The sequence below is a fragment of the Heptranchias perlo genome, chromosome 19 (genome assembly GCF_035084215.1).
Source record: "Heptranchias perlo isolate sHepPer1 chromosome 19, sHepPer1.hap1, whole genome shotgun sequence".
Classification (NCBI taxonomy): Eukaryota; Metazoa; Chordata; class Chondrichthyes; order Hexanchiformes; family Hexanchidae; genus Heptranchias; species Heptranchias perlo.
Window position 1 is genome coordinate 8627639 of NC_090343.1, and position 13580 is coordinate 8641218.

Below are 13580 nucleotides of genomic sequence, written 5' to 3' on the forward strand. Positions count from 1 at the left end.
GCTGCCAAAAATGCTTTGCGTGTACATTAATAGGGGTATGGTCACGTATACAGGGACATAAACCACAAACACCTTTAAAAGAGATTCGATGAAGAAAAATTAGTGGCTGCTAAAGTATATGTGGAGGCAGGCAATGGAGTCTGTGGCCAAGTGCTAGGGCAGCACAGTACCTAATTCCCTGCTTGATGGGTGGCAAGGTGGACAGGCAGAAGGTTTGGCACTCCAGAGGACAGCCATGCAACATGCCTGGCAGCAAGTTGCAGTAGTGGGCATGAGAGGGTATTTCTGGATGAGTCACGGGGTCAGGTGAGGAGGAGTAATCGGTGGTGGAGGAGGGGGAAGTAGGAACCTTTAGGACACCAATGACCTCCTGTACAGTGGAGAACCTTCAACACATGGACTGCAGCGGTTCAAGGAGGCGGCTCACCACCACCTTCTCAAGGGCAATTAGGGATGGGCAATAAATGCTGGCCTTGCCAGCGAAGCCCACATCTCATGAACGAATAATATAAAAAAATTAATTGGGCATGTTGTACTCCTGATGCAGGTCAGAACCAAAAGGAGATGGAATAGCATCAGTCACTCGTTTCATAAAACTGCGGACAGCACATTGGTTGTTGATGCAGATGATACCTGTGCTACTATAATGAGGAAGAGTCTAAAAAAGATTGAGTGCACGGATAACTTTGCCTGCCACAAACACAACTGTCTCTCTGGTGCAAGTGCAGATCTGCAAGTGGTTCTACGCTGACTCAGAGCCTGAGGAACCAGTCCGTTACAATTAGTCGCCAGCCGACGTGGGTGAAGTTAACAGCAGGCGCTGGCAGTCTAGCTCTGGTGTCTGCCAATCTCCTCAACATGCCTTCTTTTAACGAGTACCATTTAAAGCATTAATCACAGAATCATACAGCACAAAAGGAGGCCATCCGGCCCATCGTGCCTGTGCTGGCTCTTTGAAAGAGCTCTCCATTAAGTCCCACTCCCTTGCTCTTGGCTTTCAAAGCAACCCCCAGTATTAAGATAACAACGACCTGCGATAGAGAGTGGGCAGTAATGCTGCCAGTCTCCACTTCCCAAACTGCACGGTCGCTGGTTGGGCATCTTACATAGAAACATAGAAAATAGGAGCAAGAGTAGGCCATTTGGCCCTTCGGGCCTGCTCCGCCATTCAAAATGATCATGGCTGATCGTCTAACTCAATACCCTGTTCTTGCTTTTTCCCCATATCCCTCGATCCCTTTAGCATTAAGAAATATATCTATCTCCTTCTTGAATACATCTATTGATTTGGCCTCCACTGCCTTCTGTGGTAGAGAATTCCACAGTTTCACCATCCTCTGAGTGAAGAAATTGCTCCTCATCTCGGTTCTAAATGGCACACCCCGTATCCTGAGACTATGACCCCTGGTTCTGGACTCCCCAGCCATCGGGAACATCCTCCCTGCATCTAGTCTGTCTAGTCCTGTTAGAATTTTATATGTTTCGATGAGATCACCTCTCATTCTTCTAAACTCTAGTGAATATAGGCCTAGTCGACCCAATCTCTCCTCATACGTCAGTCCCAGGAATCAGTCTGGTAAACCTTTGTTGCACTGTCTCCATGGCAAGGACATCCTTCCTCAGATAAGGAGACCAAAACTGCACACAATACTCCAGATGTGGTCTCACCAAGGCCCTGTATATCTTCAGGCTGAAACACCCTTTACCTTCTAGACTGACAGCTGGACAAGGTGGAAAGAATAAGTCAACATAAACACGTCTGCAAGGTGCCACCCTCAAGAACACTTTGCATTACTCCCAAAGACAGTTTTCCTTTTGCTGTATCGAGGGTTATTTACTGGTTAAATGGTCAACTTTCCCTCTTATTTTGAGTTGGTGCAACTCACATAGGATATGTGCATGGGAGGGCCTCACCACCACTCGCATTTAAAGTGACTTTGTACAAAATTTGGAAGAGAGTCAACTGCTTGAATTCTTGTTGCTATAGCCACTGAATTTTCTAAGACATGAAGTGAGATACAAATAAGGGGCAGACATTTTAATTGTTTGCTGGAAGGTTAGCCCAACTGGTGGTGGGGGGAGGAGGATAGTGCTAAAGGTTAACCATGTGTTATATTTTGCTAACCTCGAAGTCTGTCCCAGTATAAAACCGCACCTCGAATCTTGTAACAGACCTAGGCTATTCTACTAATCAGCATTTCACAATGCTCCGCAAAACCAATCACCGCAGTAAAGGAGGTTTTTTTAAAAATTCATTCGAGGGACGTGGGCATCGCTGGTAAGGCCATCATTTATTGCCCATCCCTAATTGCCCTTGAGAAGGTGGTGGTGAGCCGCCTTCTTGAACCGCTGCAGTCCGTGTGGTGAAGGTTCTCCCACAGTGCTGTTAGGAAGGGAGTTCCAGGATTTTGACCCAGCGACGATGAAGGAACGGCCGATATATTTCCAAGTCGGGATGGTGTGTGACTTGGAGGGGAACGTGCAGGCGGTGTTGTTCCCGTGTACCTGCTGCTCTTGTCCTTCTAGGTGGTAGAGGTCACAGGTTTGGGAGGTGCTGTCGAAGAAGCCTTGGCGAGTTGCTGCAGTGCATCCTGTGGATGGTACACACTGCAGCCACAGTGTGCCGGTGGTGAAGGGAATGAATGTTTAGGGTGGTGGATGGGGTGCCAATCAAGCGGGCTGCTTTGTCCTGGATGGTGTCGAGCTTCTTGAGTGTTGTTGGAGCTGCACTCATCCAGGCAAGTGGAGAGTATTCCATCACACTCCTGACTTGTGCCTTGTAGATGGTGGAAAGGCTTTGGGGAGTCAGGAGGCGAGTCACTCGCCACAGAATACCCAGCCTCTGACCTGCTCTTGTAGCCACAGTATTTATATGGCTGGTCCAGTTAAGTTTCTGGTCAATGGTGACCCCCAGAATGTTGATGGTGGGGGATTCGGTGATGGTATTGCCGTTGAACGTCAAGGGGAGGTGGTTAGACGCTCTCTTGTTGGAGATGGTCATTGCCTTGCACTTGTCTGGCGCAAATGTTACTTGCCACTTATCAGGATGCTGTTCAGGTCTTGCTGCATGCGGGCACAAACTGCTTCATTATCTGAGGGGTTTCGAATGGAACTGAACACTGTGCAATCATCAGCAAACATCCCCATTTCTGTCCTTACGCTGGAGGGAAGATCATTGATGATTAGGCCTAGAACGCTGCCCTGAGGAACTCCTGCAGCAATGTCCTGGGGCTGAGATGATTGGCCTCCAACAACCACTACCATCTTCCTTTGTGCTTGGTATGATTCCAGCCACTGGAGAGTTTTCCCCCTGATTCCCATTGACTTCAATTTTACTAGGGCTCCTTGGTGCCACACTCGGTCAAATGCTGCCTTGATGTCAAGGGCAGTCACTCTCACCTCACCTCTGGAATTCAGCTCTTTTGTCCATGTTTGGACCCACGCTGTAATGAGGTCTGGAGCCGAGTGGTCCTGGCGGAACCCAAACTGAGCATCGGTGAACGGGTTATTGGTGAGTAAGTGCCGCTTGATAGCGCTGTCGACGACACCTTCCATCACTTTGCTGATGATTGAGAGTAGACTGATGGGGCGGTAATTGGCCGGATTGGATTTGTCCTGCTTTTTGTGGACAGGACATACCTGGGCAATTTTCCACATTGTCGGGTAGATGCCAGTGTTGTAGCTGTACTGGAACAGCTTGGCTAGAGGCGCAGCTAGTTCTGGAGCACAAGTCTTCAGCACTGCAGCTGGGATGTTGTCAGGGCCCATAGCCTTTGCTGTATCCAGTGCACTCAGCCGTTTCTTAATATCGCGTGGAGTGAATCGAATTGGCTGAAGACTGGCTTCTGTGATGGTGGGGATATCGGGAGGAGGCAGAGATGGATCATCCACTTCTGGCTGAAGATGGTTGCAAATGTTTAAGCGTTGCCTTTTGCACTCACGTGCTGGACTCTGCCATCATTGAGGATGGAGATGTTCATGGAGCCTCCTCCTCCTCCCGTTAGTTGTTTAATTGTCCACCACCATTCACGACTGGATGTGGCAGGACTGCAGAACTTTGATCTGATCCGTTCGTTATGGGATCGCTTAGCTCCGTCTACAGCATGCTGCTTCCGCTGTTTAGCATGCATGTAGTCCTGTGTTGTAGCTTCACCCGGTTGGCATCTCATTTTTAGGTAAATCAGGTGATAAAGTTAGTTTCACATTGAATAGGAATGAATTGTGATTTGGTTTTACACCCTTCTCCCTCCTCCTCCTCCTCCTTTCCCAAAGCTATTGACTCTTGCTGGGCTTCTGCAGGCACCAACAAAGGTACAATACTTCACTCAAGATGCCATTCTTCATGAATGAGCCATTACAGTCAGTGCCAGCAGGATATTTGCCAATGGAGGGCATCGCAACTAAGCCCAATCCTACCCTCACTTGACGTGTGCACTTTCCGGCAGGAATCGCTGGATATCAGTCAAGAACGACGGCTGAACAGCCTCCTACTGTGCTGTAAGATTCTATAACTGGTTTGGGGAGGGGCGGGTGGGGGGGGGCGGAGGGAAGAGGGATAGCACTAAAGGTTATCAATTTGTTATATTTTGCTAACCTTGACGTCTGTCCCGGTATAAAACCACACCTTAACTCTTGTAACAGGGCTAGGCCACCCTACTAATCGGTGTTTCACAATGCTCCACAAAACCATGCAATCATAAGCAATCACCACAATAAAGGATATAAAAAGTTATTTTCACACTTCCTAGGAATGGATAGCAATTTGATTCTACACCCTTCTACCTCCTCCTTTCCCAAAGCTATGAATTTTGCCCAGGGACACTGAAGCCTCCAACTTCTACCCTCGTTGAATTAGCTAACTCAGCAAGACTGGGAATCGAACCTGGAACCTTTCGATCTGTACAACCTACTGTTACACCAGGTGATGCCTTTACCCATTAGGCCGTTTGGGTAGGAGACTTACCTCCCCGTTCATTTTGAACCCAGGCCTTGAAGCAAATAAATGTTATAACCTTGATTAAAAAAAAAATCCATGGAGGATCCTGCTCGACCAGCCCCTACAGATCTGCACACTCACCCAGATCGTGGCAGAGTCCTGCAATCTGCACACACAGAATGTCCCGATGGCTAATCCGAAGTTCCGGTTGTCGCTCAGACAGTGCTTTTACCAACTGGCCAGCTAGGTATCCCACACTGCAGGGCAAACAGAGAATAATTTAACAAGGGCGTACAATTCTTTATACGTCAACTGTTTTGGGGTTGTTATACAGCGCCTTTCACAACCTCATGACATCCCAAAGCACGTTACAGCCAATGAAGTACTTTTGAAGTGCAGTCAGGAATGTAGGAAAACGGCAGCCAATTTACGCACAGCAAGGTCCCACAAACAGCAGTGAAATAATGAGGTGTTGATGTTGGTTGTTTTCCTCAGTGAAAATTATTTTCTAGTTATAGTTTTTTTTTTACACACCTGATTTCTTGCAAATAAAGTAAACAATTGACAGCGCCCCAGTTAAAACTACTCAGCTGTGGTTCAGAGGGTAGCACTCTCAAACCCACAACCTTCTCACTCCGAGGCAAGTCCCACTCCAGAGGCTGGAGCACAAAAATCTAGGCTGACACTCCAGTGTAATTTCTGAGGGAATGCTGCACTGTCAGAGGTGCCATCTTTCGGATGAGACATTAAACAGAGGCCCTCTCAGGTGGGTGTAAAAGGTTCCATGGCACTATTTCAAAGAAGAGCAGGGGGGTTCTCCACGGTGTTCTGGCCAATATTTATCCCTCAACCAACAACAACACCTCATTCTTTCGCTGCTGTTTGTGGGACCTTGCTGTGCGCAAATTGGCTGCCGTGTTTCCTACATTCCTGACTGCACTTCAAAAGTACTTCATTGGCTGTAAAGTGCTTTGGGATGTCCTGAGGTTGTGAAAGGTGCTGTATAAATGCACGTTCTTTCGTTTACTGATGAGCTACGAATGCGTGTACATTGCCTACGATCATCAGCATGGAAGACTGGATGTGTGTGAAATCATTACATCTGATCTTGACAGTTATATGTATGTTTTTGTAAAGCCCTTGAAGTGTAGGCCTGGATCTATCTTTACAGATCTGCAATGTTTAAATCCAGGGGAATCAACATAGTAAACCTGGGTCCAAACCTCCTTATGAGATATTAGCTTTCCATATGCTCGGCACGTTACAAATCACTTCACAGCTAAAGGATTACTTTTGAAGAATTGTCACTGTCGTTTCGAAGGCAATCGCAGCAACCAATTTGCACACAGCAAGGTCCCACAAACAGCAATGAGATGAATAACCAGTTTACCTGGCTGAGGGGTGAATGCAGAGCAAGGCACCAGGGGAACTTTTGGCTCTTGGACGGGGCCTCGGTTTAACGCCTCATCCAAAAGACAGTATTTCCCAGTGCAGCACTCCCGCAGTACTGTACTGGAGCATCAGCCTGGATTACCTGCTCAAGTCTCTGGAGTGGGGCTTGAACCCACAACCTTCTGACTCAGAGGTGAGAGTGCTACCATTGAGCCAAGCTGACAAAATAGGGCTGTGATTTCAGTTTCCACGTACTCCCACATCCTGTTCCACTTACGCAGCCTCAACCATCAAGAAATATTCCTAAATATGTATTCTTTGGACAAAGCATTGTGCTATATTTAAAGAAATAGTTACTAGAAATGACCATGATTGTGGGACTCTGATTCAATCAGACTCATTCTAATAGACCCCACCAAAAAATGTTAAGAGTGAAACAGCATTTATATAGTGCCTTTAACATAGTAAAACGTCCCAAAGTGCTTCACAGGAGCGTTATCAGACAAAATTTGACACCAAGCCACATGAAAAGAGATATTACAACAGGTGACCAAAAGCTTGGTCAAAGAGGTAGGTTTTAAGGGGCATCTTAAAAAGGTGAGAGAGAGATGGCGAAGTTTAGGGAGGGAATTCTGGAGCTTGGGCCTTAGACAGCTGAAGGCACTGTCATTAATGGTGGAGCGATGAAAATTGGTGATACACGAGGCCAGAATTGGAGGAACGCAGAGTTTTCGGAGTTGTAGGACTGGAGGAGCTAACAGAGATAGGGAGGGGCGGTGGCAACGGAGGGATTTGAACACAAGGATGAGAATTTTAAAATCGAGGCATTGCCGGACCGGGAGCCAGTGAGCACAGAGGTTATGGGTGAACGGGACTTGGTGCGAGTTTTGGATGAGCTAAAGGTTATGGAGGGAGGTAGAAGTGGGGGGCCAGGCAGGAGAGCATTGGAATAGTCGAGTTTAGAGGTAACAAAAGCATGTATGAGGGTTTCAGCAGCAGATGGGCCTATAATATACTGTAAGCCCCATATGTTATGGCAATATGTTTTTTTGTCATTACAATTTGAAGCAGCAACTTGTAATTTGAACAGCCATCACACATCAGCCCTCAGTTGAGAGGGTGGGGCTCTGATGTATGGTTATCTACAGTGCCCTAACTAGAGAGCGGACAAATTTTACACAATGATTAAAGCAAATTTAAAGTCCAAACGGAAAAGGCAAGGAACAACTCAAACAGATTGCTGGAGCTAATTCACAATCCTCCCCTGGATAAAAGTCTGACAAACCAATAGTCCGATTTGGAGACATCACTGAACTGGGTCAAAAGTTCACCTCATTCAAATCCTTGCCCTCTCTCAATACAGCAATTCATCCAGTCATTAGCCTACTACAAAACTCATACCACACAGTGGTCGACGAGCATCAGTCCCTCTCTAATATGAATGGGTCTTTGAGTGGAAGTCAGACAATATATTTTCACACAGTCAATGCAAGGTTCTTTTCAAACTGGAACCAACACACAACTGATAACCATGCTCAAATTGTTCGGCACTCAGTTAGCAGATCTCACCCAAAATGCTGGGGGGGGGGGGGGGGGGGGGGGGCAGTGCAATCGGATTCAGTGTCCCTTGGCTTTACAGACTGGGAGGGGGGGAAAATAAAGAGGGGGAGAAAAATCAGGGTTCCTGGTCACTTTCCAGCAACCTCCGCTGCAAACACACAAGTGGACGCTGGACAGGGATTTGGCGGCAACGCTCCCACAGTCCAGAAGCCTGTCGACATTCACCACGTGGGTTCACGTGAAAAAATGGCTACTTGGGCGCGAGGTACTGGAGGGCCACCATCAACCGTGGGACCGTGGACCCTGCATTGGGAGGAAGAATCATCGGGGGGGGGAAAAAAGTTAACAGAAGAAATGACCTCAATCTGCTTCCAAATTTGATTTCTAGAATGCCTTCCCGAGTTCTTACCCTATGGAGTGTTCAAATCTGTTGTGAGAAGCTCCAGAAAACACAAAGTACGTCCCACCGAGCTGCTTGATGAAGCGCAGTCGCTGGAACTGTGGTGTGTCAATGATTCGGACGAGGAGTGGGTGGATCTCAATGTGTCCGTGGATTGGGTCATTGAAGACCTACAGAAAAATTGAAAGATGTCTTTTCACATCATATTACAGGATTACAAGTGTGGGCATGTACATTACATTCCATACACAGGTATCTCTATTACTTACTTAGCAACTTGCAGACACTGGCCATGAAATTATTGGCACAACCTCGTCCTCAACAGAGTATAGTTGATGCAGTACAGCAGTCTCTTCATTCATACCCCCCCCCCCCCCCCCAATCTTTTACCAGGTTTATCAAAATGGCTACCTACTCCAAACATTGCAGTCAACTTAGCTGTGAGCCAGACAGTCCGATAGACAACCAATGCCCAGAGACTAGTCAATTTCCCCTTCAAATGTGTTCTCCTACCTTTACATCAATCGGGTTCTGCCAGAGCGCAGAAATACAGTTGATAAGATTTAGTCGTTCTCCAAGAGTGCTGGAAAGAAGAGAACAAAGTAGCAACTGTAACAGTCATCTCATAACCAATCTTTGCTTATAAATGAGGAGAAGCTGATTCTTGGCAAAATATGCCCCACACATCCATTTGGAATTGATTACATACATCACCAAGTCTGTCTACTTGCCCCTTCCTTCTCTCCACCCTCAAAAATAGTACTGCACCAATGACTGACAGAAAACTAGGAAGTGAAACTCACGTTCACTGCATTAAAAAAAATCTCCGGTACACAAGGCTGGATGTTAGTGCAGTGTCGTGATACAGTGTTTCATCCCTTCGCAGGAACAGGAGTAGGCCATTCAGCCCCTCAAGCTTATCCCGCGAAAGTGGGTTATAACACACCCCAGACTGATGGATGGAAAGAGATAATGGGCACAAGGAATCTCCCTTAACCATCAACCCCTGCCCCGAGATCAGCTTCCCTTTTAAAAATGTATTACCTTGAGAAGTATAGAATTTCCCCAAAACAAGGGGGAAAATGGGAGTCTGTTTACGATCACCTGCAGTTGGAGCAGCACCGCGTACTTTTAAATAAACACAATTAATAAACATCGCATGTTGAAATAGCTCAGAATGCATAATGGGGTAAATTTTGGAATGAAGTAATGCAAGTAGGCTAATGTGGCAGACACTGGGATACTCCCTGGCACAAGGAAATGTAAATACGAAGGAAGACGTGTAAAATTGGGACTGTTTTTGTTACAGGGCAATTTGAGAGAGAGGTGTTTAAAGTTATGAATGAATGGGACAGCACAAGTAGAAACAACACTGTTTCCAGTGATTGAGGGAATATGGAGAGAAGAGTAAATGGAAGAGATTCAACAGAGAGCGGGAGAAACTTTTTTTCTTTTGTATGCAGAGGGTTCTGAGGCAGTTAGTGATTGAAAACAGCTAAGATAGGTGGTTGATGGCAAGGGGAACAAAGTGATATGGGAACAGGGCTACTGCTTGTGTGAAGGCTAAACACGGACTGTTTGGACCAAACGACCTGTCTCCCTCCGTGTTATCATTTCTACGTTACTGCATACATCAACTGCAATGAGATAAATGGCCAGTTAATTTTGTTTTGAGTGTACATGTTGGCCAGGACACCAATAGAATCCCTTCTCCTCTTAACATAGTGCCAGGGGAACTTTAACATCCACTTGAACTAGTAGAACAAGGAGGACGTTGGTCTAACAAACCATCTGATAGTTGTCACCGCCGTACTCCCCAACTCTGCCTTACCGTCAAGAGTGCTACCAACGGAGTTAAGCTGATGCACAGCTTTTCCACACAAACTTGGTTGTTTTATTTTAGGGAGGAGAAAGGAGAAAAAAATGGCTATTGTACTTATAGAATAAGTTGTACCGCTAGATCGCAAAATATTCAATTTGCAAACCGAGGTCCACGTGTGCAGATGAGCACAAAACACAAAGATGAGAATTCCAGCTTTCTGCCCATCGCCTGTGATTCTGGGGAAACACCTACTTAGAAATAACAATCCTCACATACAGATAATCACACAGTGCCCCGAGCTCACATACACAAAGTATTCTCCATTGCTACAATTCCTTCACTTACCGCACTCCTAGCTGTTCCAAATTGGATTCCGTCAGATAGGGCAGCGCAATGCCAGATATCTCTTGACCTGGAGAAAGAGGGTGGGAAAGTGAAACATGAAGCAGTATTCAATGGAAATCATTCTTGCACACCTGTCAGGTCCTACCAAGCGCTGTAGACAGCAAGTTATCAAGAGGAAACGATAGCACGGAGGGCAAAAAATTAAGGGAGGCAGGAGAGTTGGGGAAAATAATTCAGGCTGCCCAAAAGGTTAGTTGCAGCCGTCACTATGGAAAAAGGTAAACTGCCCGAGACGCCAACAAAACTGGAGAATAGGGAGCAGAAAGAGTAGGGTGTGGAAGAACGGGGAGAGCTACAGGGAAGAGAGAGAGCAGGCACTGGTGGAAGGAAGGAAGATAGTCAAGTTGAAAACATTAAGTTTTTAAATGTTTGTTATGTAATATAAAATAAATAGTATTTAACTTACGTGTGGTCAGCTGAAGAGAAAAAAAAACGGTTTGCTTTTGCACCATTTTTAATAAATACTAGCAAGTCTCCCCTGGCAATGCACACAGCAAGTCAGAGGTTACACTGTAACCATCAAACTGTTCATCTTCATATTCTGAAGTAAAAGCAATTGATAGTAGTTTTGAGCTGAAAGTTTTACACAAAAAGCTTAAATTCATCTACCAGCTGGTTTTCGAAAACTAAGAAACTCAGAAATCCTGTTGCAAGCTAAGGAAACATCTGCTTTCACTTCAAAGGGGAAAAAGATCATTCAGTGGAATTCTGTTCACGGGGGCTGCAGCAACCTGGGGACTGCAGGAGAGGTGCCTTCGTTCAGCTGACAGAACGAGGACTCGAAAAATGGCAACGTCAAACCAGGCTTTTGAGTAAAAACATATTAATTGTAAGGGTATAAAAGACAATTCATGGCTCAGTTTAATTATATCATCATGAAATATGTACCATGTCATCTGGTTGCTCTTCCTGATTCCTGATAGTTCAAAAGTTGGGAACTGTTTTTATTTCAGCTAATCAAAAAGTGTACTGCTGGAGTGTGACGCAATGGACATGAAATGTGTTTATAATATACGGATATTAATCATCTTCTGAAGTAATCTAGGCACTTAGTAGAACCTTGGATCTGGAATGTTTTGAAAAATTGTGACTAATGCATCTGCAATTTTCTCAACTATTTATGTTAATACTCTAGGGTGGAAAGCATTGGGGTGCAGAGTGTTCCATCATTTTCTCCATTACCATTTTTAAAATATTAAATCCACTAAATTCTTCCCCTTAACTTATTTTTAGGTTCCCTTGTATCACTGCTATTTTGTCCCCTTCCTCCACTGTGAAAACAGACACAAAAATACTCATTTGACAACTCTGCCATTTCCTTATTGTTGATTATAGTCTTACCTTCATCTGTCTTTGATGGGCCCACATTCCTTTTTTTAAACCACTCTCTTTCTCTTCATATATTTATTAAAAAAAACTTTTGCTGTTAGCATTGATATCCCTTGCAAGTTTGTTTTCATATTCCTTGTTTACTTTCTTTCTATCCCTTTGTTGCTTTTAATAGCTCACTGGATTTCCACTTTTCCTTGCAATTGTGTACGCCTTTTCTATTAGCTTGATAACTGGCTTTTACCTCAATTGTTGACTGTAGTTGCTTAACTACACAAGTGGAGCCTTCACCTTTTGTAGGTACGCACTGCATTTTGCATTGCACCAAATACTTCTTTGAATACTTCCCACAGTTTGTCTATAGGTTTACCAGTTAACAGTTCAGCCCAGTTCACTGCGGTCAGTTCATTTCTCATTCCCTCGAAGTCTGCCGTACTTAAATTTAAAACCCGGGTTTGTGACTCTCCCTTCTCCCTCTCAAATATAACATCAAATTCAATCATGGCGTGGTCCCAACTTGCATGAGGGCTCCCTCCTTACCGTCAGATTGCGCAGCTGCAGGTGCGACTTTGGGGGCGAATTTCCTCACTGCATCGCCCGCTGCACCGCTGTAATTTCAGCAGAGGTCCGGTAACGCACGTAAAACGGGGTTTCGACCCGACCTCCAAAGTTACAGCGGAGCAGGGTGAGAAGCCCCAAAGAAACGTGTCACAGAATGGGGATACCCAAATAAGGAGTCCACAACATACATAGAGCATTCAATATGTTACTAATATTAAACAAGCCATGTCTAACCAAAAAGCAGATGTGGACCACTTGTCAAGAAATAACAATTAATCAGTTACCCTAGAATGACTCAGGAGGACCTCCTGCACGCTTCTGCCTTGGGTTCTGTCAACTCTCCATTTTCTGACTTTTGCCTCTTTTTTTCAAACTTCTGGAACAATGTTTTTTTTTAAATATTAATGCAACGCAAATCCATGCTTTGGATATCTTTAATTGACCAAAGTGAAATTGCAATGGAATTAGGTAATTCTCAGAGGAAGTATCTCTCCTCTTCCTGGCTGGCAGCTTGCATATTGAACTGCTGCAGAGGAAATCCTGCAAGGGCGATGGGGAAAAGAGTGGGGCTAACTGGATAGCTGTTTCAAAGAGCCGGCAGGGGCACGATGGGCCGAGTGGCCTCCTTTGTGTGCTGCATCGTCCTCCGATGCTGTTACTTACCTCTGAACAACTGCTCGAACTTTTCGAACCCATGCTTGCGCAGGAAGCAGCAGACTTCCTCCACATCCCAGTCCCGGTAATGGGATTGCGACTTGTCCAAGTGAAGTCTCTTGTCGGGAGTCCGCTGATAACGGTCAGGGCTCGGCGATCTCGGCCTCTTTCGGCTTTCGCTCATCTTCCTGGCCGCGGTGTGGCTGAGCTGCAAACCCCCTCCTCCTCTCCCTTCCAATGACTGAGATCGCGGTGCAGCAGCAGCGGCGCCTGGGCTACTCATCCACCTTCGCCCTTATTCACTCTGCTCCGCGATTCGCGCCACTCTGACTGCCGACTAGCACACGCCCCGCAGCTGGGTGATTGACAGGCCAGGAAACGGACCGCCCCCCCCTCCCAGCTGATTCCTTCATTGTATCCATTCTCACTGTCAATCAAACGTTCCGCCGCCGCCCCCTTATTTAAAGGCACAGTGCACCGCTGTGGACCCACACGGAGCACAGAAGGAAGCCCCGTTCGGC

General features: G+C 45.9%; 1 protein-coding gene across 1 annotated transcript in view; it reads right to left on the minus strand.

The window, feature by feature from the left end:
- Positions 1-13263, minus strand: part of samhd1 (SAM domain and HD domain 1) — a 37278-nt gene extending 24015 nt beyond the window's left edge. Inside the window, exons 1-5 of the mRNA XM_068000766.1 lie at positions 13069-13263; positions 10456-10522; positions 8802-8871; positions 8298-8458; positions 5078-5193 (exon numbers count right to left, since the gene is read on the minus strand). Coding sequence (XP_067856867.1) covers positions 5078-5193; positions 8298-8458; positions 8802-8871; positions 10456-10522; positions 13069-13243 — 589 coding nt within the window. The 5' untranslated portion in view covers positions 13244-13263. The remainder of the gene's footprint in view (positions 1-5077; positions 5194-8297; positions 8459-8801; positions 8872-10455; positions 10523-13068) is intronic.
- Positions 13264-13580: the final 317 nt, after the last annotated feature.